Below are 26,583 nucleotides of genomic sequence, written 5' to 3'. Positions count from 1 at the left end.
AATTAGAAGCCTCCACACTCCGCTGCATAAAGGCAGATTGCAAGGACAGCGTGAAGCCCTTGTTTGAAGCTGGGGGCACAAAGATTGCAGTGCCTGTGATGGATGGAGACAAAGACTCCGATACTGGAACGCTTCCAGCAGCCTCCCGAATTCTCGCTGCGTTTCTGATGGACATTTTCGGGATTTCTTAGAGCGGCGAGGTTTATTCTCCCGCTCCCCCTCCCCCCTCCAGCCCCCCTCAGAATTCCTCCACAGCTCCCTAAGCCAGGGATACGGCTGTGACACTGTACGGGCACACATCTCCAGAGATGCTTCTGTGGTTTTATTATCAGAAAAACGTGTTGTCCTCTTTCCCCCCTCTATTTTCGTTGGTTCTCATTCCTGATGGGAGAGACATGTTGACACTTGAAAATACCTTGTGCTCAGGACACGGGGCCCTCAGGAACTTCCCAGCCAGAACAGTGTTTTAGCTGACTACGTTCACACCGACCTGAAGCTGCGGTAGCAAGTGCCGTGTTTAAGCTGTGGTTGGTGTTGGCGTAATTCCCCTCAGCACTTCAGTATGAATAAAAGAAAAAAAAAATCCCCTTCTTCAAATCACATGTAAACTCCATCTCTCTTTGCTGATCAAAACTTGTTTTTCTCTATTCACATAACCTGAGGCACAGGAGTAAAGGAAAAGTGACCCTGCAGTGTACCCCAGCTGCAGGAAGGAAAGAGGAAGAAACGGGTGCAGGACAGGATCTTTGGGTGAGAAAAACCTAAGACAGTGAGGGAAGGGTCAGTCATGTAGCCTCTTTTAAAATAGCTGCTGACTTCTATTTTACCCCAATTTCACCACCTTTCTGCATCTTCTGGGCTGCCACTGTAGCTTGTTTGTGGGTTACTCTGCACCCGACCTTCCCCAGCAGAGCTGCAGCTTCTCGTCCCCACAGCAGCAGCAAAGCAAAGAGGAGAGAACCAAACAGCTCAGGCACAGCACAGGAACACACTGACAAAAAGCAGCAAAGCCAAAAGTGCTTGAATAATAAAACGCAGGAAGAAAAACCACTACAGCCACCCAGAAGCTGTCAACTGCCAGACAGACAAGCTCCCTTGGAAAGAGCACTGAAGGCAGGTTCAGGGAAGAGCAATATCCACAAGGCAACACAGTGCCAGTGGTTTTTTTCCTCAGTTTATAACGACAAGTTAACAGGGGCTGGAAGAGAACAAAACATGGAAGGTCTTCATAGGAGAAATCAGGACACCCTGCCAAGGATGGCTGCCCTGAACTCGAGTTATCCCTGAACTCACATTTGTAGGCACTTAAAACCTTAGCAAGATCATTAACAAGCTAATAAGAACCACCAGCAAAAGGAGCATAACCTGGACTCGCTAATGTGTTTTGTTCTGAACGATGAAAGGGCACAAGCATCCAGACACTCAGTTGCTGCAGCAAAAAAAAAAAAAATAACAAAAGATGCTGTGATTCGCATTGTCTCCTACTCTGCTCTTTCTAATGCTGCCTCATTAAAGTGGTCTCCATCCTATCTTCCAGTCTGTCTGTCTTGTGTTCTCCCTGCTGTTCAAAAAGGACAGTAATTTCTTACGTGCTACAACATCCTCCAGAAAAATGGACTGTGACATATGCTGTGCAGCTCAGCTTAAGAATTTCCTTTGTCTCCCTGCATGGACCCGCTGAACCACTGAGCTCCATGACCAGCCCACTGTTCTCTGGAAATCAGCAGATTCAGCAGCATCATGGGAGCAAAGCAACCTCACCATGTTGGATCTGCAAGGACATTATCTCCAGACTCACGACTATTTCCCATTCACCAGGGTTTGAAGAGATAAAGGGTAGTCCTGATTTGGCAGTCCCTGCCAACCTTGAACTCTCTAGTCTTGCTTTTGCTTTGGTTGGCTGCATTCAGAGAAAAACCTGTTTATGCCTTCCCTCTGAAATGATTTTACAAGCTTCAGATCCACTTTTATGCTGGTTGTATCACATATTTCAGCAAAGAGGAGCATGGTTTCATCACACAGCAGATCTGCTCTACTTTTCCTGCAGCAAGACGCGTAGTCACCTGAACAAAATCTTTTCACCAGATCTTTCTGGGGAACTGATGATGAATACAAATTTGGGGAACTACAAAGAGGTAAGCTGTAGGGAGCTTTTGAATGTTTAAAAGCTGATCCAAATCTGTGACATTTAGAGAGTACACACAACCACTTTCACTTCTTTCAACTTCCCATGCAACAACACTTGCTGCAAACAGTTTGCACAAGCTACTTCCTAGATCTTCAATTTATTTAAGAAAACACCTCTGCCAGCACCTTTCTTCCAGCCCAATTCACTCCCTACAGCTCAGCTGCCAGGAGGACACGCACTAAATCCCGTCAGAGCAGTGGGAGAGCACACCCTGACTGTGGAGCAAACAGCCTGTTTCGGCATGGCCACAGGAGGAGGAGGAGCAATCCCTTTCTCCTAAGCCCTGGCCTGTGGTCTCCCAGGCTCCCAGAAGAGCAGGCCTTCCCGTTTCCCTGCCTGTGCTGCCAGCAGTGAAGCCACGTGCACAGAGCTGGCACGGCTCCTGCTGACCCTGGAGATGGCTCCGCGCTGCAAACGGCGTCAGGTGGAGCTGGAGGAGATCAGACAAGGAGCAGAACAGAGAGGGAACAAGAGATTCCAAAGGGCTCTTCTGCCTCTGAGTCTCGTTGCTGTTGACTCCCTTATTGTGATTAACTCCTTGACATCCTCCTTCCGTGACAAGTGGGGGAGGACAGACTGAACTTGGTGATTAATTTATCAGTGAATTACCTCTTTCCCTTTCAAACCTCGCCCCCACTGATGATCTTTATGGCTTAGCTCTATCTTATGAGAGGGTTTATAGCTAGATACAGGTTTGACAGTTTTCATTGCATCACTGAGAAACTCTGTTTGGAGCATTCCATGTTCCTTACACAGACGTAGTGGTAACACCATCTGCAAGTTTCAGCCCACCCCAAGAGCCCTGTATGAGGAAAAGAAATCCTCTCCTCCTCAATCTCTTGCTCAAATGACAGTAATTAGGCAACCTCATCACTCTAGACCTGGAGAGGGAGGGGATGTTCATGGTAATTGGAGACATGACATGAAGCCACACTGTGCTTATAAACAAAAAAAAAAAAGGAAAACCACACAGAGAAGAAACCAGCCCCCTTTCCCCCCAACCTGGTTGGCATTTCCTGAATAAACTACCTTTTTTCCAGGCACATTGTGTGCTTTTTCATACTGGAGACTACTGGAAGGACTCCTGCAGCCTGATTAAGTGTAATGCAGTGTAAGAAAAATGGGAAGGAGGGGGAAAACCCTCGAAAAGGCAATCGAAATGAAAAATCTATCAACAGCACAGGGGCTGCAGTGGAGCCAGGAGTCCTGTTCTAACACACTCCGACTTCCCAGTCGTTTGCTCTGCCGGACACTCCGGGGACCCCAGCACAGCAAACTACAATTTCTAGTAAATATATCCCAGGGACACAATTAGTTTTTCAGCTGGGGGCATGATAAATTGGTCATGCATAATTCAAGGCCAGCACAGGCTGGAGTATAAACTGCTCCGTGGCAGCTTCCAGCTCCCTGACAGGAGAATGCAAATGGGCTGCTGGCGCAGGGGCTGCTGGACCCTCAACGCTGCACCTCCCTGCCTGCTCCCCTGTCCACCTACATGCTTGGCAGCCACATCCCAGCCTTTCCCTCTGTGCACCTCTCGGTGATTTTAATTTCACAGCAGTGTATCCATCACTGTCCGATGGCCCCCCGGGACCCAACACACATTGTTATCACAACAAATACCACTCTCCGCTCCATCTACTCTGTTTTTTCCATATGCAGACACAAGAGAATGGTTTTGGCACAGAAAGAGGCTGAGGGACTGTGTGGTCTATTGTCAGCATTAGAAGGCCTAGGGCAAGTAATTTCCAATCTGCCTCAGTGTTCCCATCTACACAATGGAGATAATTCCAACCACGCAACTGCAGAGTTAGCAGGACACGCTCAGTTTGGGGTTTGATCAAGGTCTGAGAGGTGGCTGAGGATATGCAGCCCAGCCAAACAACAGCCTAAAGTTCTCCAACCTCATTTTAGGTATTTATTTAAATACATGCACCTGCTCAAAGCGGGAGAATGAGAGAGCTTGCTGCTTTGCAGTTGGCCAAGTGATGTATGAAGTGAAAGCTCCAAGGAAACTTTGGGAATCCTTCAAAATGATGTTCCCAAGTTTCTCAGTGCATGCCCTACAGCCTCCCAGCCTGGGAGAGATAGACAGTGTACACACTGGGAAACTCTGCCAGAAGAATCATTGCAAGTACATTCTCAGACACAGCCGTGTCACTGCAGGCTGACAGCTCCTTTCACCAGCTACAGTTTTGCTATCTTCCAAAATCCTGAAACCACTTCTCGGGATGTGTTGCATTTTCTGCTCCTCAGGAACAGAACAAGCATTTTAAGCCCAGTCTGTTGAAATATCCTTAAGAAGCAGGCTGAGGCATAGTGGGGCACTAATAAAGGTTCATTCTGGCAGTGTATCTGCAGATATAGCAGCCCTTTTGTTGCATGGTCAGTTCCACGTACCCCAACAGCTGACTTTGGTTTGCCTAATTGTGAAAACAATCCAGGTTTGTCTGGCTTTTTTAATCACGGAATACTGTTGTGGTTTTTTTTTTCTCCTGAGCATGATTCTGTTGCATAGGGCTGGGTGTTCCTTGAATGAGATCAAATAAAATTCAAGCAGAGATACACAGGGTACAAATCCAGGGAGCACAGATGTTAACCTGGATAAGTCTGAACATCATTATCAACTTCAGTTACACAATTTTGTCAGTACTCAGAGTAACCCTACCATCAAATCCAGGAAAAAAACAAACAGTAGAAGTAAGGAATTTTTCAATTTAGGCTTAAACAAGTACTTCTTAACCAAGGAGCCAGGACCCTTTTGGCAAGACCATCACAGAGGAAATCTCAATGCTCAGTTCACTGCATACCCTGCTTTGAAAGGGCCAATGCCCTCTCTCATCTTCTTGTCACAGATGCTCTCTGAGCTAAATGTCCCTTGTTGTTACCAAACAATGTGCCACCTCCTGACATCCTTTATGGAGAGGGTAAAAGTCTAATGTAGATAAACATTTCTTTTCCTAACTAAGCTGGTGGGCGCACACACACACAAACAATCATCTGCGAAACTCTTGTTACAAGAGTAAGTAGGCCAGCCCAAATTTCCTTTTGGACTAGATTAACTGAATTAGTGCTTCAGAAATAAGCCACATATTTAACTGAACTTGCACAGTTTTATACAATTCAGCAAATCTGTCTCGTGGAGACACCTTCACCCCAGAAAGAGGTCTGTCCATGCCAAACCAGAGTGCATCTACAGGGATGAGGGTGATGGTGCTCCTGAGGCCCAGGCGTTTGCAGGACTCAGTCTGAAGACTGCATTTTGGTCCCAGAAGGTCTTTTGGCCACAAAGAATATGAAGCCCTGACAGCTCTGATGTTTGTCAGCAGACTGTTGAGGAGCTGGTGGGTGCAACAGCAACAATTTCACCAACAACTTCAAGTGATGCCAAGCTAAATGCTAATGCTAAGCCATTACAGAGCAGGAGTTGAGGATCAGCTCCTTTTGAACTAAAGGATCAAATCACTCACTCTTGGCAAGAATTACATTTCCTCCAAGACACCAAGCCCCTTCCTTTCCCAATTAGACAAAAAAATATACAAACCTTTTAAAATTTAAATAGGGTTTCAAAGGTCAGCTCTGTTCACATCAGCCCACAGGGATTACATTAAAAAACCTCCACCACGAACAAAATTTTTTTACTTAGTGAAAACAGCAGGGACAAAATTGTGCTAATGAGGATTATTCTCTTTATGCACATTGGTAGGCTTTTTATCTTCACACATGAAAGTCATCTCCATTAAAACAAAATTTCCTGACACACATGGTGCACTAATTGTTGTCCCAGCTATAAGGGCTATCTGCCTCACAGCAACTCAGAGAATCATAGAATGGTTTGGGTTGGAAGGGACTTCAAAGCTTATCTAGTTTCAAGCCCTCCACCATGGGCAGGGGCAGCTCCCACTACACCAGGTTGTTCAAAGTCCCATCCAACATGGCCTTGAACACTTCATTCCACTTGTGGAAAAAACCACAATTTCACTTGTGAAAAAAATTCTGCTCCAAGGCTTAAGTGTAAGTACAAGCCAGAACATCCAAGTCAGTCCACAACTGAACCACACCAAGAGACGGTCAGAAAACAGTCACAAGGGGAATCATAGCAAGAAGAGAAAATTGTGGATGGCCACATGTGAAAATATCTAGGTGCAGAGTGAAAAGATGTTTAAAATCCACAATCAGAAGCATGACCACGAGTTATGAGTGTCAGGGAACCCACGTAAAGGAGGCTTCACAAATCATCCATGTAAAGAAAAATCGGCCTGTACCCTTCCACAAAGGGAAAAAAAAATGAGCAAACCTTGGCCAACAAGCACTGGCTCTGAGGGACCAAGGTGTAAGAGGCAATAGTGGCCTGGAGGGTTCTCTGTGCAGAACTTGATGCTGAGTCTGTGAAGCCTCCTGGGCCAGGTGCTCTCCTGGCAAGGAGCAAGGGGGAAGCTTGAAGATGCTACAGCAACACAGCGCTCCTGTGGGATAACCAGCACAGGAGGCTCTCCATAAATACAGCTACACCTCTGTCCTGGCAGGCCTGTGCCCACAGCCAGAGCTCAGGGATGGGGATGTGAGGAGAAGCAGTGTCTGTGCAGTCGCCATCCTGCAGACAGAATTCTGCATTCTATTTACACAGCTCGTCTCTACAGCACACCGTCAGCGGAGCCTCCCAGGCATTTACAAGGCTAGAAAATTAAAACCCCAGCTTGGTCAGAAATACTAAAAAGCCTTGGTGGTTCCACCAAGCCAACAGTCCCTGATGGAGGCTGAACCAGCAATTCCTTCCTGGGCTTGCATTGGAAAAAGATTAGAAGCACATTAGATATAATATACCCATATGCTTTGTTCGGTTGCTTTTTGTTTTGCCTTTTAAGAAAAGAAGAGCGAGAGAGAAACTTCCCCTCCAGAATATTAAAAGCAACAAATTTTAAAATTTTTTTAACAAACACTAACCTCAGATCATTAGCCAACCTGGCAACAGACCAGAGAAAATTTATAGCCGACGTGCAACATCAGCTTTCATCCAGAAATGCTAATTTCAGTAAAATGAATAGTGTGTGGGCTTTTCATACTGCTTTGCATTTGGCTCCTCACAGCCCTGTTTAAAGCCTGGGAACCGGCCATATAGTTAAACTGCACAGATGTTCAACAATCTGTACTTGTGTTAATTACCCTAATGTGAGCAGAAACTCAACAGATCCCTGCTAATGAAGGAGAAAGTTTTCCAGTGTGACTACCGTATGTTTCATTGTCACTGTATTACCAAGCTTCTCCCCCTCCTTCCTCTGCCCCCCCAGCTCCCATTCTCTCCAGCTCCTTTGCATTCACATCACCCTCCTACCTCAGCATGCATGAATTGGACCAACTAATGACTGTGTATTCGCAACATGGCAGACACCATTAGGCTGATCGGAGGTGCGGCTGCTGAATTTTAACAGGCAATTTTAAACAAGGTAAGAAAAACAGATTCATCATGCTCCTGATTCTCTCATCCCCACCCATCTGCCATACTCCTGCCCTTGCCACAGCTCGAAAACACTGGAGAAGTGCAAATACACTTCCCCCTCCATAAAAGGCAGCGGCTACAAAGCAATGCAAATAGATGTTGCCGGGCAATTACTGGGGATGGAGCCAGAGCCCGGTGCATCCGGGAGGACGGGCTAAGGAGGCGGCTCCCAAGGAAGGCTGCAGTGTGGTCCTGGGGAGGGGGCACACGGCCTTGCCTCGGTGGGCAGCAGGACAGCTGGGGTGGGTGTGGGTGACCCTGCCCGCTGCTCCCCTGCCCAGAAGCGAGAGCTGCTGAATTCCAAGGCGGGAGCCACAGGAGCAGCGTGTTCAGCTGCAAATGGGAGGTGAGACGGGGTTCTAAAGGGCACAGTGGGAAGGGTAAGGCAACGCTCAAGTGATCAGTGCTGCCAGTAGCAATGAACCAATACTGCTGCACATCTTAACCCAGCATTACAACGTACGCGACCTCCGAAGAACTTCCTCTCCCACCGAGGATCTCGCTTCCTCTTCCCGGGTCTGTCTGCCCTGCTCCCTGCTGCCAATCATCACTTCCAGCCACTTCTCTCAAAGCAGTCTGCTCAGCAAGCAGCAGGCAAAGGGGGACAGGGAAGGGCAACTGGTTCACCCCAGTAAGCCCCAGGTGACCTCTGAACGATACCAGCCCTGGCCTCAGCCAGAGTTCACATCTCCCAGGTGCCACCACTTCACAGTCAGGCCAGTCCTCACCAGCAAATTGCATTACAATGACCCTCGTGGGAACAAATGTACTTGCCTGTGCTTGACTTGACTGGCAGACTCCCCTGCACAGAGGAAAGGGGGTAAGCAGTCAACTTTGCTCATTTATTGCATCCATCCTGCCAGGTCAGCCTCCTTTGTTGTTCACAGAGCCAACAACGTGCAAACGCAGAGATGGGACAGCAGCTGTCCATCCGGGGAACTCAGCACATCTCATCCACACCATTCCACTCCTCTGCTCAGGAGTGGGCACTCTCTGCCAGCCCTCCACCCCAAAAAGCTCAAGTTCCCTCTCAAAAACCTCTTTCTTCATGAATTGAGGAGAGATGGGGGAGAAACGTCACACAAAGAGGTGGGGAGGGGATCCAGCACAACCCAGAAAGAGTTGAAAATTATTTAGAGAGCACTTGGCTCTTTTCTCCTACCTCTTCATCATTAGCACTGGAAGCAACACAGCTGTCTAATGGCAACTTCAGACACCCATGGGCCAGCAAAGCGACATTTTCCACACTCAAATAACACTGAGCTGATTTAATTACTGCACTTAATAGTAACAAAAGATGTCTCAATTTAATCTTCAAATGGCCCTCCAAGATCAAAACACAGCTGGCTGGATAACAAGATGGCCTAGGCCAGCAAACAAGTAGGTCCAATTTGTTCAAGAGCCGCATCCACTCCTGGGTATGAAAGGCCAAGGAACACTTGTGTGAGAGCGAATCAAAGGAGGCAGCGCTCCCGTCACCCCCTCCCTCCCTCCCGCCCCACTTTTGTTACAGGGGAAAAAATAAAAAGGCAGTTGATTCAGGGATAAAGAAATGCAACACGATAAAAGAACAAACGATGATGTTTGGGAGAGAAAGAAGTAAGAACCAAGATTTAACAGGTTTTGCTTTTACAGCCCTTCAAGATGATTAGGAATGAAAGAACCAGATTAAAATCACATGGAGACAAAGGAAGGTCTCTAACTCTTTTGTTTTTCTTTCCATACTGGACAGGAGATGGCTCATTAAGGAAAGCCTTCAAGACACAGCTACAGTGAGGAGCAACCAAACTTCTTTTTTGGGCAAGAAAAAGCTGGGGAAAATTACACATTTACTTCTAATGTTCTCTAATTGTCTATACCGGGCTGTGACTGTTACTTTTTGCAAACTATTCTAAGAAATGTCCCTCTCTTGAACAGCTTTCAACACATATTCCTGCTGACAGAATGGCTGGGCCTCTCCAGGTGCTTTCAAGAAATTTTAAAGCTTTTGCACATTCCATTGCAGCTAAACATGGAAAAGTTACAGCCAATCTTTCAGCCAGTGCAACATTTCTGCGATTCCCTGAGCAGCAGAGAAGCCTCAATAAGCTTTCATGCTGTACTCTGGATGTAGCTTTCCAACTCCCCCTTCCAGCTACTGAGAGTAACACGAACGACACACAGCCCACATTTTAAATCTAATCTCCACTAGCATTAATTAAAAACAAGTTTGCTAGAAATCAGTTTGTTGAGCTTCATGGATCAACAAGAGTCTGTGGGATATTGTTGCTGAAAGCTTAGAAGGTTTTTTCTAGTAATTTTTGCTTAACTTTTTCTCTTGATGGAGAGCTACGATGTGGTAACCGAAGTGTGCCAATTTTCTTGGAGCCCTGGATCATGTTTTTTGGGATTATGGTTTCTTTGGGTTTTGTTTTTCATTATATGCAGAGCTCACTCCATCAGCAGCAGTTCTTAAACAACAGATGATGTCACTGACCACTGCACCACGGATGTGCAAGGCTGAGGACACAGGAATTCTCTACAACTCAGCTAACTCCCCCCTGCTCTCCTTGGACTGTGACACGATAGAGGAAGATAATGTCCATGTTCACAATAATCAGAGCCAGACAAACCAGTGGTTTTCTCAAATACCCTGGGCAAGGATGAGACATCCAACCAGAGCCACTGCAGACAGGGGTCATGTAGTGCAGTCTCCTCCTCAACAGGGCTGTGTTCAAGTGGGTTTCGAAAGGCCCTGGTTACTTGAGTCTGCCTGCAAATTTCAGACTAATTCCCTCACTGTTCATTTAAGTATCTTCCCTTCCCAGTGAATTTGACCCTGGATAAATCTGCACTTTCAAATCCCCATTATTTTGCAATAGACTGATGAAGAAATACTCATTGCTTCAATTTACAGCCTCGCTACTGATCTGTGTTCATGCTCAGAGACCAAAACTTCACATTTCAAACTAGCTGGGTCCAGACATCTGAATGGCAACTAGGAATAAAACTTCCCATCTCTGCCCAGTTGCTTTCATTCAAGCACGACTGAACCTCCCCTTAGAGCCACTTTCCCAAGCAGTTTAAGTTCTAGACCAGTAACAAGAGATCTCGAGGAGGCACTCGCTGCGGAAGCTCGAGCAAGTGCACGTTTCCAGTTTGCATGTTTGTTTAAGTAAGTGACAAAGATGGAGGGACCAAAAGCAATTCCCTTAACTAGAATTCACAAGTGCAACCGAGTAGAAAATCCCCTGCCTGCTGGAGAGGAGGGAGTCAGACTCTCTGAAAGGCTGGGAGATGGCTCTGCTCAGTGCCCGCAGCGGGCACGAAGCGCCAAGCGCGGAGTCCCGACCCCGCTGGAGTCAGCGGCAAAATTCCCAGAGATTTCCTCAGGGCCAGGATGTTCAAACCTGCTCAGACAATTCATAAACCACCATTTCAAGGGCACACCTTTGCATGAGATTCCCAAGGGCCTTTTGAGTTTTGACTTAAATGCCTGGATTATTTTTACAATCCCGGTTACGGGTTCTTTGTTCGCAGGGAGTTAGGCAACACAAAGAACACAGCCCAGAGAACAATGAAGGTATTACCATGCATGATTTGTCTTAAAAAAAAATTCTCTTTCTTTTCATGAAGTTATAGATCCAATTTCAGTCTTTATTATCACTTTGCCATGTGAGAAACTGGTTCTTAATTTTAATAAAGGAAGGGAGATTCATATTTCAACAAGAGCTAAAATGCTTCCTGCCATACAGGAGGTGGAAAGCTCTTTTACTAACACCTACTGCAGGCCAGACTCAGGGAGGGAAAGGGAAATAATCTGCCCACACCAAGTCAATAAATCCTGTCTAGGACATACCTAACAGTGGGCAGTAGCCCAAAGACATCTTGTCCAATGAGATCATTTCTGCCCCCTCCACTTTAAGGGAAATTAAGAGCTTGCTCTGCCAAGCACATGTTAACATTTCACTTATCACCAAACCTGGGACCCAAGCTACTGCAGTCTGTGGTGCACAACTGGACTGATAACAATCTTTCCACCGTGCTAGCCCATCTGGAGAAAGAACCATACCTGCAGCTTCAGAACCTTTCGCTAGGATTTCAAAGTCATTTTCTCCCTCAAATCCACTTTCCCCTCAAAAAGGAGTCTGTGGGATATTTAAGGAGGTTCTCATCTGGATCCATTGTACCAAAATCCATCTTTAAATATGGTCCTCACTGGTAAAAAAGTAAACATATAGTTTTGTAAAATTATATTTAATGTTGTTCTATCTCTGCTCTGGCAAAGGAAATGAAGGCAGCTGCAACCTCAGTACCAAGAATTTGGTTTAAACACAGACCACGTGGGAAGTGAAACAAAGATTTGATGCAACATACATTAGCTGATCTGCAGCCTAACTTGGGCTGTGACCAGAAGACCTGACTTGGGCTGCACCTACATGCTCATCCGAACAGGACTGTGTCCACTGCCAGTACTCTCATTTTCCACTTGAAAACTCAAGATGCACAAGCAGACAAGGTGTTTTGCCTACCAAGGGCATGCTGGAGAGGGACACAGAGCATGGATCTCCTCCCCTGGGTGCCCCAGTCACTGGGACGTGCCACCTGGGTGCTTTACAGAGCTGCAGGAGTGTAGAGAATGTGTTATTTATTCACTGTTGGTAATTCCATACTCTGAATCTCAGTGGAGGGGGAAAAAAATAACCTCAAGAAATTGGGACACACGTATGGAACACATTCTTACTGAAAGAGGACTCACAAGAAAGTCAGCAGAACTCCTCCTGACAAATTTCAAGCCAAAGACAACAACGGAGAAAACAAAGCAGCAGTAGCATTTTTATCTTCCAACTCTGTTGCGTACAATTCCCAGCAAAGGGATTTAGCTGTGATAAACGGGGCTGCAAGATCCTGAAGCGAGATTCAGTGGTTTTATGATTCTTTTCAGGTAGCTGAGTACAAAATCCCTGCCCTTCCCTCTCCTTGGGCCATTCATCTTTCGCAGGTGATGGAAAGCCACTCTCCCGGCGGGTGGTCCTGCTCTCGCAGACCTTAGCGCTTAATTGCCACAAATCAATTCCAACCTTGATGCTCAGGCTGCTGCTACCCCGTCCCCCCCTTCCCACCCCTTTCTCCTTACACTGATTGCAGCCCAGGATCCTCTTGTGTCGCTAAATCCATCTCTGGACACACCACCCAGGCCAAACAAAGCGCCAGCACAGGCACTGCTGGCCGTGGCCGGCGCCGTGAGCTGACCCCACGCAACAGGACCAGCCTCACAAACAAGCCCAGCCCGTGTCTGTGTGCGTGCACGTGTGCACACACACTTGCCTCCTATTCTACTTTTTTGTTCAACTGGAATTAATCAGGAACCATAAACACTGTTTGTTTCCTGAAAGCAGCAGTGGGGGGATGAAATACGCCTCTTAAGCTTATCAGCTTCAGTGCCACTGAAGGGAAAGCTGGCTTCTAAGCCCAGGGATAATGGGCTGTCCTTTCAGGAAGGTATCAGAGGTCTCAGGAGAGGGAGACAGCACAATGGTGTGACCTTCAGCTAATAAAGCCCACCCTAGAGTCCAAAGAAGCTTGGGGAATATTGACAAAAGTTCATATTTACAACAGCCTGGACCCTTTCCAGATACCATTACCAGTCTAGAGAGCTGCAGCCTCTGCACATACACTCACACAGGCTTTTATTCTGCCTCCTCCTTTCTTTCTTTGTTCCCATGCTGGCAAAAAAAAAAAAAAATTAGTCAGAAAATGGCAATTCTTCTGCTAACAAGGCCCCACCAGCATCTTTTTTAATGAAGAGAGTTATTTGAAATTTCCATTTCAACCTCAGCACTATCCTCTGCTTGAAGGAGATTCAAGGCCTCTTGCAAGGATTCTTGGTGCGTCATCGTGCTCATCAGGAAGAAAGCATATGTGTTTTTGTGGAAAATCTGCTGATTTATTTATAATTCTTTAAACAAAAAGGCAGCCAACATATTGTAAAATGAGAACGTTGTTGGGCTGTTTTTTTTCTTTTTTTCCAAATAGGCACTGGCAATCAACACAGTCCATCAGAAACACAAACCCAAAGCGTTTTCAGGCAGAAACTGATCCCCCCCAGTCTGCGTTGTGGTTGGCAAAATGACGTTTAGCCCATAACTAGAGTGCACAGGCATGACTGAAATACAAATAATAATAATATTTTAAAAATTGTTCATACAGTGAAAAAAGCCAATTTCCAAACATAAAAACTGTTTGAAGCTGAAGTTTCATTTTTCTGCCTCCTAAAACAGTTCCAAAACAAATATATAAAAATAAAGGTTTGGAGGAAATCTGTTTTCAAGGGTAATTTCACTGAAATCAATATTAAATCTCAAAACATTTAATGGAAATAACATCTTCAGTGACAGAACTGTTCTGACCGCACTTTTCAATCCACCCATGCCAGTCTGCCATTTTTATTTATCCGCCTCATAATTCATCTTTGCCATCCTGAAACTAATCCTGCTGGGGCTCAAAAGGGATCAGAAAACTGGAACAGGTTAGAACTTCTCCCAACAACATCTTTTGAAAGATGCCTCTGTATCGTGGTGGTCTCATTTCCCCGGCCAGTGTTTAACAGGCAGGAAGAAGGCTGAACAGACCTCTGTGGAGACCACACATTTCTCACTTCTGCAGCTTTTCTTTCCAGTGAAGAACCCTCTTCCACCCTCTGCTACAGTTACCTCAGCTACACGGGCTCACAAGGACTTTTCCAATTTCCTCAGTTTTGGCCCAAGCAGGCCATTTTATTCTCTCTCCTCATCCCATCCAGCCACACTCGCTGTCAGAAGAGCCCAGGTGATGGATTACAGCCTGTCTGCATCCAAAGTAGTCAAATTAGACATTAATGTTGTGCTTAATGTGCCCACACAAACAAGGTCGTTGGTTGCATCAAGACTAATAGAAGATGACACGCACTGGGACTGCACCACCCAGGGTGTTCCTCAGGACAGAGGTGCCACTGGCTCGGCTGCTGCCACATTTCCATCACGGCCAAGGCCAACCACCCTTCATCCCTGTTCCCAAATGCAGCTGCAAATTACATTTGTCCTCCCTCTTGGGGTGAGCTGACAAAATCAATCAGCAATACTGAAATCAGGAAGTGGTGTAAAGTATCAGAAGAGAAATAAAAAGAGTCAAGAGCGCCATCAAAAAGACAAAACCAAGTTCATCTTGGAAAAATATCAACTAATCCATCTGCGGGGAAGTAGCACTGGACCATGATACTCTGCAAGGAAACTGGAGAAGTGAAAGGTATTGGGTTCCTCCAGGAGGAACCTGGAGCTCTGCTTGGAAAGCTGGAGCCCAGTAGGGTAAAACAGCCATTATCAGCCCACCTGAGGTCATGGAGATGCAGAAAAGGCTGCTGAAGCAAAGTAAACCACAATTTTCTATGGATAAGAGAAGGCACTACAAATGATAACATGAAATACTTGGAATCAGTTTCCAAGACCGTTTATTTCTCTACTCACTGTTCCAAGGATGAGAGGTTATGTCTCCTGGCTGCCACCAGGGTCCTAACTAAGTGCTTTTCACTGCCTAAACCTTTAAACCAGCATTGTTTCATTTATAATAACAGTGAGTTCCTACTGAGAAGCTCCAGAAACAACTGTGTCTGGCAGTAATCTTATACCTGTTTTCCATGGCAGAACCCCCTGGCTCTCAGGAAACCATGGGATATTAAATGTATCCCAGAAGAGCAGGCAGATCCAGGACACATCTTCTGCTGCGGTGGATGGGCAACTGCTCCCAACTTCTGCCCTCTTCACTTCCAAACCACAAACACTCAGAAAGCCTTGCTTTTAGGGTACAATTTTAATAATGAATATTGGAGTTAAAAGGCTGAAAAAGCAAGCAAGCTCCATTCTGAGAGGGTGTAATAATCCCATCTGTGGCTGTCGCCAGCACGCTCCCCTGCACCCTGCCCTGGAGCACAAAAAAGGGAAACCTAAGAGGCCTGCTTGTGGTGCTGCATGACATGGTGCAAGGCTTTGTCTTCCCTGAGTGAAAAGGCAAAAAAATTATAAATAATCAGGTCTTAAAACTGCATAGATTAAGACTTAGTATCAGCCAAGCTGGTGACTGATCTCAGAGGCCTTTCCCTCTGAATTCCTCCCTGCTGCTGTGACGTGCTCACGCTGAAAATTTTCCCTTGAGCAACTGCCTGACTAAAATACAGCACACCCTTACCATAAAGCCCTTTGTTAAAACATCTTTGCCATAAAGCTGCAAAACCTTGGCTCCCAAGTACATTAAATCCTTATAAACCTGCCTTCGTTTTAACCGCGCTGTATTTCAAAACACAAAGCGCTTCTTCTGAGAGATAGCACTTTAATGAGGAGAGGGGTAAAATATATAAACCAAACCTCATTATAGCATAATTTCTAGGAGACAAGCATGCTGCTATAAAGAGAAGCCATGGAAATAGCATTTCACATAGCTTGAAGATTTAATACTTTTAAAAAGCCCCTGCTACTTCCAGCCTTTGGTGGCGTTCTGTTTTGAACATAACAGAAACAAGCAGAATTATGGGCCCACTGTCAGCTATGTATTTTACATTCTGTAAATTGTTGCAAATGGTAGATTCAACCCTACCGCCTGCTCACAGAGTGTAATGTGCCAGTAAGAGTCTGACTACAAGTTACTACTGTATACTATTGTATACTTTTACCTTTAAACCTCTGCATTCAAGGTTGTTGCTTTAAACATGATGATGTAGTAGATGGATATGGTAGATCACCCAAACCAGATCCAATTCATACTGGATTGAAAGTGCTCATAATTATATTATACAGCTTGTTGACGTGCTAACAACAATGCCAAAGAAACCTATCAAAAACCACACGAGAAGAAAAATCTGCAGGATGGACACACAAAGGAAAGCAATGGATATAATGCCATTTAATACCTCCCGTCAGATAAATCAGGGTAACTGGCACATCAAAGGGACTGCAATTAGTTTCCAAAAATGAGAATACTGGTGTGGTTTTTTTTTTAAATCTGAAACTCGATTGCTTTCTACAAAATGACAAGTGGATCAGCCTCTCTCTCAGCCAACAAGAAAAATGTTACTGGAAAAAACTGTACTCCCTAAGAGCAAATTATCTAGCAAAGGAACATCCTGAATTACATTGGTCTACAAGACTTTTAAACTTAATCTAATAAAAAAAGAAGCCATTATTGATTACAGTTCTTCCACATTAGTCTTCCAGTTGTAACTTCTGAAATGAAAGCTTAGCAATGATTAGGTATTTACTACAATCAGTAGAGAAAAATAGCGAAAAAGATGAGCATAAAGGCCACCAAAGAAACAACGTACTTTGGAGGAGGGAAACAAAACAAGCAGAAAACCCCAACCCCCCAAATAACCCCACCCCGAACCCAACAACAGCAAGGGGAGATGCACCTCATGGCAGCTTTGACTCGAAGCACATGTAACACTGATTGATGGATACTGCAAGCAAAGACACCAGTGGAAAATTAACTCCAACCAAGCACCAAAACTGGGACAGGTTTTTTGTGTTCCTTGGTCCTACCTTAGAAAACTACACAAGAAGAGTCAGAATTTCAGGAGATGATTGTTCTAGCTACTGTCACAGATCTGGGTCAACAGCAGGGTAAAAAGGGACCTGTAACTGATGCCTATAACCTGGGTAGGATAAGCATTTCCTCTCAGCTCTTTGCTGTGGTTTATAATGACTGATATTCTGGACTGAAGGGTGCTTATTCTCCCTGATTACCAGAAGGTTCAACACTTACTACACGGCTATGCCGGTGGAGTGGCACTTCTGACTGCGGTTCTCAGAGAGGACACCTGAAGAGAACACAATACACCAAGCCCTTTTTCTAAATACAGAGCAAATGATTTTGCTTTTGGGTCCTGTTTCTGAGACAATTTTCACAATTTCCATTTTTACTGATGTGACTCTTCTCTCCAGGTTTACTGCAAGTGGATAACAGGTTCCTCCTTCACCATCATCACTCTCTTTTGAGTCACAAGAGACTTTTTCAGCTCTTACCAACTTTACCACGGGAGAAGACAGCAGGCTGGACAAATCTGAGGCAGCACGTCAGCACACAAATTAGAACAGGATGTCTGGTGTTAAGGTAACCCAGCCTAGCACGTGCCTCCCCTTAACTCAACTTTATTGTTTTTCTGCTTGGCTGTGCAGCTAAACCTCGAGGAAGAAGACAGGTGCAAGCAAGTGCACATGCTACTTTTGTTTTACAATCTTCCCACTTCCTCCCTTAATAACTGAGGGTTTGGGGTGCTAGAAACAAGAAGCCTTATGACAAATGTGCAATGAGACCCTGAGCTAACAGGTTAGCTGACATGGAACTGTTAACAGTGAATTGGCTTGGAGACAGTGGTGGGAGGGAAGGGGGGGGAAAAAAAAAAGGGGAGACAGAGTGAGAGAGACAGACAGCAACCAATTCAGCTGCAGGAAATCAAGCTAAATCAGTCCCAAGTGCCCATGTTGGAGAGACTTGATCTCATACCTTGCTTGTTATCAAGGCACTCCTGATACGAGTCAGCTCCAGTTCCGTTGCGGTCTACAGACAAAACAAAAAGTTTCATTCATATCAAACATAAATATTAGAAACTTCTCAAATGGCAGCCGTGCTGGAGCAACACGTTACGTGCAAACAGCGCTAGTGCTTTTGGAGGCCAGGCTGGTTCGCTGACAGAACCTGTGACTGGTCACAAACAGGCTACAACAGACTGACACCAACATGAGAAACTTCTTCTAGTCCTGGGCCAGTGCTCTGCTCCCAGCCCTGTCCATCTGTCCCTACACTGCTGAGGGCACAGGAAGGGCAGTAGAGCCACAGCTCTACTGAACCAGCAGAACGCAAACCACTGAACAGACTTCTCGGGGTTCTGTGGTCCCTTTTGCTTTTTGCTTGCTACACTGTATTAAAGACTACTGAAAACACAAGAACAAAGTTTCCAAATATTACTTTTCCACAGAAGCAATGTTACTGTAGTTACCACTGGGGTTATCTGATCCAGCAGCAGGAGAGGAGCCGGTCTGTGCCACGAAAATGCGGAGAAGCTGAGACTCCTGTACTTGTGAGTGCTGCACACAGGGAACAAACCAGACAGCTCCCAAACACAGCTGTGGTCACACAAGTGGCCTCTCACATCCAGCATGGGTATCACCTAACAAAACCCTCCATCTGCACTAGACGGTCAATTGTATCTCCCTGCCTGAGTGTAAAAATGGTTTAAGCTGCAGGTTTGCAGAATCGGGTTACAATGTGGTTTGGACCTCAAGGGCAAACCAAAGAATGTTCCAGCACGGCTTCTGCTCCTGGCTTTACAATTCAGTTCAACCACAAAAACTGTCTGGATGGTCCTTGAGAAAAAATAATAAATACATCTGTAAACCCTGGATGAACGAGTGTTCTTTCAGCAGCTTCCATGCACCTTACACAAGTCAAGCGGCTGAGCCCATGAGACAGGCGTGTGCACAACCTCAAAGAGTGACATTTTGTACATCACACGTCTAAGAATGAACATGGTGCTAAAATCAGCCCTATTGTGTAACTACCAAACCGTCTGATGAGGTCACCCACGCCATGTGCTCCTACCATACCAACTCCAGTGGCACTGGACACAGTTTTATCCACGTGGTGATCACAGCTAATGAAGAAGCCACTCATCTAGGCTGAACTGGGGTGGCCAAGGCATCCTGTAATAGGATTTCAGTCTCATCATCAGGAGAACCAGAACAACAGCAACGTGTTAATTTGTTTGCAAAGATGCTGTTCAGAGCCAGAAGTTTATAAATATTGTTCACAACAGGAAAAAAAGACACCCAGGAGAACCTTTCCCACCCAGGCACCTGCAAACAAATGCATTTCTGTACCTCCAACAAGCCACTGGTCCCTGACTATGACGGCTTTCTGGCACTGCTCACGTGTGGCAAACACATTCCCGCATCAGCTGCCCTTTCATCCTTGCTCAACCATCAGCTGGTGATGGCTCCTTGAAGACGAAGAGATCCAGATCCCAGTTAAAAGGCTTCACATTCAGCAATAGTATTTAATGAACAAAGAAGCAAAAATTGAAGTTGCCCCACTGTTTGTGTTGTGTAAATCACAGATAATAGATCTCCCTAATCCTAATGAGGCCTTCCTATTAAAATCTTTATTAGCTTTCAGCTCTGCAGATTGCCCAAAGGCTCATCAGTTTCCCTATCTCGCAGTACCAAGATCTGCTTTAACTTTTACAAATAGCTCTAAGATATTTCTCAGCTTATCAGCATTGCCAAGCAGTCTGTCTTATCATTACTATTGCAGATAAAATAAATGAGCTCACGATGATATGAATAATGGCATTTTCTGTAGGCTGGTTTCCCATTACATTTTCAACAGATTGTAGATTTAAACTTAAGCACAAAAGAAAATAAAAAATAAAAAGGAAGCAGGGGGAGGGACGCAAAGGGTTGATATTTTTTTCCTTCCCATTTGCCTTCAGCGTCCCAGAGCCCAGGCTGCATTTTTAAGCTCACCTGATGAGAGCTAGTAATTAATTTTGAAAGGGAGCAGGAACACCTCAGCTCTGCTTTCTCTGAAGACCAAAAGCCCAGTTACTTCTGGGATGTTTTTTCAGCTGCGTTTGTTGGACAGAAGCAAGGGCCAAACCGCGCTCTGCCTAATGAAGCCATCTTCATTAGTTTGCTCCCTTCCCCAGCAGCCGAGGAATACCGGTCAGACTGGGAATTGAAATCATGAAAAGCCAACAGAACTGCATTTGAATTAAAAGGCTGAGCTACAAAGGTCTCCGACGGCTGCTCGGGGCTGATTAGCGCGAGGCGCGTGCGGCACCGTCGCGGCACGGAGCGACCTGCACCGAGCACGATCGCCCAGAAAGGCAGAGCGGCCGCAGGACCAAACACGGCTCTGCCTTCCCCTGGCAGCGAGCAGGGAGGTCAGGTTCTGGCAACCATCTTCTGCCTGGGCCCCGCAGCAATCACTGCAGGGTTAAACGCTTTTCCGCTCCCCAAATTCCTCGCCCTGTCACTGTATCAAGGTTATCTATTATTGGCAGTGACAGGTGAAAATTAATCTCCTAATTATTTCTTGCTGCGTAATCTGCACTGAAGGAGTAACGTAAAAGGATTACAGTACACCCTCTACGGAAGGCTTTGCTAGAGAGCCAATCATCCAGGGAGACAGAGGGGATGTGGGAAAGAGATATTTATGACAGATTTCCAACCATTTTGAAGGCAGACTATACTATAACTTTATAACCTACAGCTCTGGAGTAAAGATATTTTTGCAGGTATCTTAACAGCCTAAACGCTTTTTACTGTTGATTCTTCCAGGAAAAAAAATCTCCAAGATTTACACCCATTATGACCCACCTACATCTAAATGTTTTTTATCCCCCACAGAAACCTTATGGCAAACAACGTACCCAGCCTGCTTTAACTCAGTATCAGAAATCTTGTAGTTGCCTTTCACAGCAATTTAACTGGAACATTTTTTTCCACGAGATCATAAACTAGACAGAGTACTTCCAAACACAAAAGTATTTTTTAGAAAACCTTATTCTGTAAGCAAGCTAGAAATATCTTTGTTAGGAACACAAACAGGCACCTTGAAACGCTGGCTTTGTGTAAACTCCAACTCTCCTCCTACCGCCCACCAGAAAGTAAGGTTTATTTTTACAGTATTGAAGAAAACCCATTTTATTTATCTTTAACCCTTTCCATGCAGCCAGACAAGGTACAAATGGATGATCTGGAGAACCCATTTTTCTATATCCATGTCAACAGCACCATCCTAGTTAAAGTTCACAAGAACGAAGCAATCCCAGCTTGTGTTTAGAATTGCATTAGCTACCTTGAGTGATGCTCTTGTGCTAACCCATGCCTGTGAGATGGTTCACACAGGGGGTCACTGTGAAACCCCGGCAGGTAACAGGACAGGGCAGCAAGGAAGATCACACCCCGCCATCGAGTCCTGCCGCCACTATCAGGCACATTCATTTTCCGTTTCCTTGATGGCAACCTTTTCTACCCGGTGCAGAAACGTGACCAGTTCCTTTATGCAAACTCTCAGTGCTTAAATCCAACGCCACCTTGCACCTCGCTGGACATCCAAGCCCCCGACCCAGACTCTGACAGCAGTCAGGGGAGTGGCAGTGTCCCCATCGCGGCAGTGTCCCCGTCGCGGCAGTGTCCCCGTCGCGGCAGTGTCCCCACCGCAGCAGTGTCCCCACCGCGGCAGTGTCCCCACCGCGGCGCTCCGAGGGGCCGGGGCCGTACGGGCGCAGCCGGCGCAGTGCGCGCTCTCGGCCACGCGGGGGCGCGCACAGTGAGCGCTGCGAGCGCTCCCGCCCCGCTCCCGGGGCCGCGCCCGCCCCGCGCCCGCAGCTCCCAAAAAACCATCGCGGGCTGCGCGGACCCGACTCCGCCACCACGGCCACCGTCAGGGGTCACTGCGCCTCCGCGGAGCGGGGCCGCGCACGGGCCGCTGCCAGGGGAAGCCGCCGAGCTGGAACGCGTTTGCAGCTCCGGGGGCAGAGAAGCTGGACGCGCCACCTGAAACGCCGCTGAAATCCCCGGCGCTCGGGTTCGAAACGAGCAGCTCGAATTAGGCAAATTCCCCAGCAGTGACAGAGGTGTTAAGGTTTTGTTCGCCCTCCCCTCTGTTGGTTTTAACACCTCTGGGCCAGGCGCTGTGGCCGCCCGGCTCCCGGAGCCGCGGACTGTGAGCATCAACAGCGCCGAAGGGCAGCTGTGTGGAAATGAATGATTTTCCTCCTTAAGGCAACTGCTACTAAAAAACGAAGGCTGTGTTTCAGTAATTTTTAGCAAGCGCTTGCTTCTCCCTCTGAAAGGCAGCTCCTGAGTGATCCTTAGGATATCACAAGGACTCTGAAAACACATAATCAGCTACTAAGTTTTATGAATCCACACATCACCTCTATGCATTTCTATATATTTAATTTTCACCAGCACGAAGATAAGACAATAAGTGTTTACATCATTGAGGCTAGAGATTTTCTTCTCCTCAGGACCTATCTTCAACAGAGAAACAGAAATAATTTAACAAAGCCCAGAACAGAACATAAGCTTTTAATGGTTTACCCTTGGTATTAAGTAAATGAGGAAATTATTCACTGGCATCTCTCATTTTGTGGACGTTTCAATCCTACACTTACCTAGTCTCTTGCATAGTAGTTATGAGAACAAAAGAAACGTGTATAGAGGCAAAGTACCCACCTACTAACATATCACTGCTACTTCTAACAAGCTTGTTTTCCAGTAATATGTTTTCCTTATGGAAATCTGAAGAACAAATTCCTATCCATAGGCATTTTCCCCAAATGCTCCATCATCAACCTCATTATGCGATACAGAAATTCTCCCAAGGGATATTATGTAATGGCAATCCCTCCTTCCTCCCCCTAAGGAGTATATTTCTCATTACATCTCCTAGTAATTGATCAGTCTAGGAAATAATTTCTGGTAAAACCATATGTTTCTTTACCTAGTTTAGAATTTCCATCTTTATTCAGAAGGATGAAAGACTACAAGAGACCCTAGAATTTCCATTTCTGATGCAGGATGCCAATCTTTGCTCAAACATGCTATTAAGCATGGAGCAACACATTCTTATACCTGCCTGACTTTAGATCTTGCAAACTCATAAAGTCATTACAATTAACCATTAACAAATAATTTTACTTGACTGAATTTTCTGTAATGGCTTTAAAAAGACCGCTTCATATTCCAATACATCCAGACACCACAATCCCTAGATATTATGGGTCATTCAACACAGGGATGCTGGGAGTCAAGGAATACGAAAAAAAAAAAAAGAAAGAAAATATTTAAGGCAGAAAATGACACGCACATCTGTTCTTTCCAAAAGTACTGCACAGGGCAGACTGGGCAGCTGGAGAATGCACCCTTTGCACTGCCCCTTCTGCCAACACATCACCACTAAACATCACACCATGTTTTAGTTCAAAAAGCAACAACAGCAAACACTAATATTTGTACCCCTTGCTGAAAGTTAACACTTCAAATTGCACATCCTTGCAAAATCAGGGCAAAATAAATATCAACTGCTGCTAAGTATCTGTAGTTTATCACTGGAATTCGAATCATACTCCAATCCCTTTTTTAACTGTAAAATACCAGAGCTACGTGTGTCACTGGTATTTGATTTAGCCAGCCCAGGCCACAGGGTCCAACAGATGACTGCATGTCCTGATAGAATAACACCAGGATATATTTTGCTCCTTCGTTTGTTTATGAGAACAGACTGCCCCTCTCTGATAAACAAGGCTTAAGGTTTCACTCAGAATAGCCAACCTTCAAAAGAAAAAAAAAAAATTTTTTTTTTAAAAATCACTGTGCACTAGTGAAAACTCAGTATCCAGCTAAATAAAATACTGCCTGCCTTGTCCTATACCATTAATCTCCTCCGGAAAAGAAAATCAGGCAGCCCAAGCTAGTGCATTTTGGCTTTAGCACAGGGCAGTTTTAGGGAACTGCTGTGAGCAAAGAAGAAAATTCTTGAAGAGAGCATTAGGAGTCTGCCACTTGTGGGAAGTTAATGCTGTGTGTATAATTCAAGCAGCTCGCCCTTGTAAGTCTGTATGTGGGGAAAATCGGATTTATACATAAACATAAACCTCTGAAGTAAATTCTGATCAGGGATGACCAGAGACTTAACTCTCTAGAAAGAAGAATGGGAAGACTCTATTTTCCTGTAATACCTTGGCAGCCTTTTCCAGTTGAGAGAGGCTTGCTTTCAAGAATTGATAACGAAGTAAATAATTCCAGTTTCGGCGGCACAGGGGAGACCAGTTAAGGACGCTCTCCAAAACCCAAAGCAATCATTCAGAACAGTAACTTACATAACAAGAAATTATCTTTGTTACAAAATTAGGTTAAAAGGACCTCAGATACTGTAATGTTACAAAAAATCAGGACATGCCTTGAGAAGATTAGCTGGCAAGCAGCCTCCTGAGATAAATGCACAACTTCAAGAAGATTTTACAAGCCTAAAAACCAGTTTAAATTCCAGAGAGACGCACAAGCCTTTGCCATTTAAAAAGGTCCTTCTTTCCTTCCCTCTGCCCTCGCCTTATTCCCGAGCTCTTTTTCCAAACCATCTTTAGTTAACCAGTGACCTGGAAATCTTATTTCGCCTCCTCCCTCCCCTTTTCAAATTTGTCGCTTTAAACACACAAGGTTTAATTTCTTAATTGGATTAAATTTTTCTTTCAGGCTGAGCAGAGGGGCCCCGCAGCAGCCGCGGGAGGGGAGCTGCCCCCGGCAGCCCCGCACCCCGCGATCCCGCCTGGCCCGCACAACCTGCCCGGCTCGGGAGAAGCGGGGGGGTTTTCTCAGGCCAAAAGACACAGGGAAAAAAATTAAAAAAAAAAAAATTCACGATGACCATTTTCAGACTCGCTATTCCTTGTGGAGTAGAGGGGCTGTGTCCGCACCGAAGGGGTTAAACCGCCGGGCACGGATTTTTGAGTTTTGTTACCGTTTTAAACAGCCAGAAATCCCAGACCAACACCGGCCTCATCCGGCAGCCGGCTACAAGCGCCAGCCTGCCAGCAACACCCGACACAGCCAAGTCGCGATATTCCGCTCGAGGGGACCACAGAGGCGCCCCCGGAGCCGCCACGGCCACCCGCGGGTGGGTGGCGGGAGCAGCCGGGTCCGCCGGGCTCACCCGCGCTGCCCCGGCTCCCCCAGCGCCGCTCCTGCCCGGGGGAGGCAGCCGTTCAATATTTATTATTCTCCCTCCCCGCTCCCGCGAGGGTGGGAAGGGGGATGCGGTCGCACTGGAGGAATGTGCGAAATAGGGTGAAAACAAAAAAGCAGCTCGGGAGCGCATCGCATCCCGGCAGCTCTGCGCCGCTGCACCTCCTTCTCGTCTTTTATTTTATTTAAACGCACCCAGTTTCTCCCGCAAAAAAGCCCTCCAAAACCATAATTCTGCCCGGAGAGCTCCTCGGTTCGCCCCCGGGAACGGGCAACGACCGGCTCCTGCCCCTCCGCATCCCGAGCCTCGCATCTCTACCCCCGCTCGGCAGAACGCGGCGCGAACCGCCCCGAAAAAGCCACCGGGGCTGGCTGGAAAACCGAACCAACCTCGCCGGCCGCGCCGACAACGGCACGAGAGGAGAGAAAGAGAAAGAAACAGACAGAGCCCGCACGCACGGAGCCACCGCACCGGCGGGCAGCGCGGCCACTTCCTCCTCCCGCCCGACCGCAAAGCCGCCAGCGCTCCCCGGCTGCAAAACACTTCTCCCGCCGAGGGAACGGGGGTCTGGGAAAGGGACGAGAAGCCCCCGGGGGTGCGTGCGGGGTCCCACCCGCCCGGCGCTACTCACCGCGCGGCGCGCAGACCATGGCGAGCCCCGCCGGCCCGCGGGGCCCCCGCGGGACGATCCTCCGGGCGCGGCCGGGCGGGAGCGGGGCCGGAGCCGCTCGGGGCCCCCCCGCAGCGGCACAACGCGGCTCCCGGCCCGGAGCTGCCCCGGGGGTCCCGCCGGCCCCCGCCGCCTCCTCCCGCCGCGCTCCTCCGCCGCTTCCCTCCGCTCCTCCTGGCGCTGCAGACACCGCGGCTCCGCTCTTTTTTTTCCTTCCTTTTCTTTCCCCCTTGGGTGTTTTGTTTTTTTCTCCTCCCGGCCGAACCCGGGGCTCAAAGTTTGCGCCCCCGCGCCCGCTCAACCCCGCAGCCGCCGCGCAGACGGCGCTACGGGTCCATCACCCGCGGGGGCCAAAAACCACGCGAGGGGGGCGAAAAGCCCACAGACGCACCAAAAAAACCCAAAACCAAAAAAAGGCAAAAACCCAGTAAAAAAATTAAAAAAAGCGACCCAGGCGGCGGCTCCGGCCGG

General features: G+C 46.8%; 1 protein-coding gene across 18 annotated transcripts in view; it reads right to left on the bottom strand.

Moving 5' to 3' along the window:
* Positions 1-26,583, bottom strand: part of FBRSL1 (fibrosin like 1) — a 492,731-nt gene that overhangs the window by 75,211 nt on the left and 390,937 nt on the right. For 14 of the 18 annotated variants that reach the window (XM_050318783.1, XM_050318799.1, XM_050318793.1 and 11 more), the window contains one exon: positions 18,195-18,248. The exons of the other annotated variants lie outside the window; for them this stretch is intronic. In XM_050318783.1, the coding sequence (XP_050174740.1) occupies positions 18,195-18,248 (54 nt within the window). The remainder of the gene's footprint in view (positions 1-18,194; positions 18,249-26,583) is intronic. 18 annotated transcript variants of the gene reach the window in all.

This window comes from Myiozetetes cayanensis, unplaced genomic scaffold (genome assembly GCF_022539395.1).
Source record: "Myiozetetes cayanensis isolate MyiCay16 unplaced genomic scaffold, myiCay2020 scf21, whole genome shotgun sequence".
NCBI classification, from domain to species: domain Eukaryota; kingdom Metazoa; phylum Chordata; class Aves; order Passeriformes; family Tyrannidae; genus Myiozetetes; species Myiozetetes cayanensis.
This window is presented reverse-complemented; position numbering and strand designations above follow the sequence as displayed.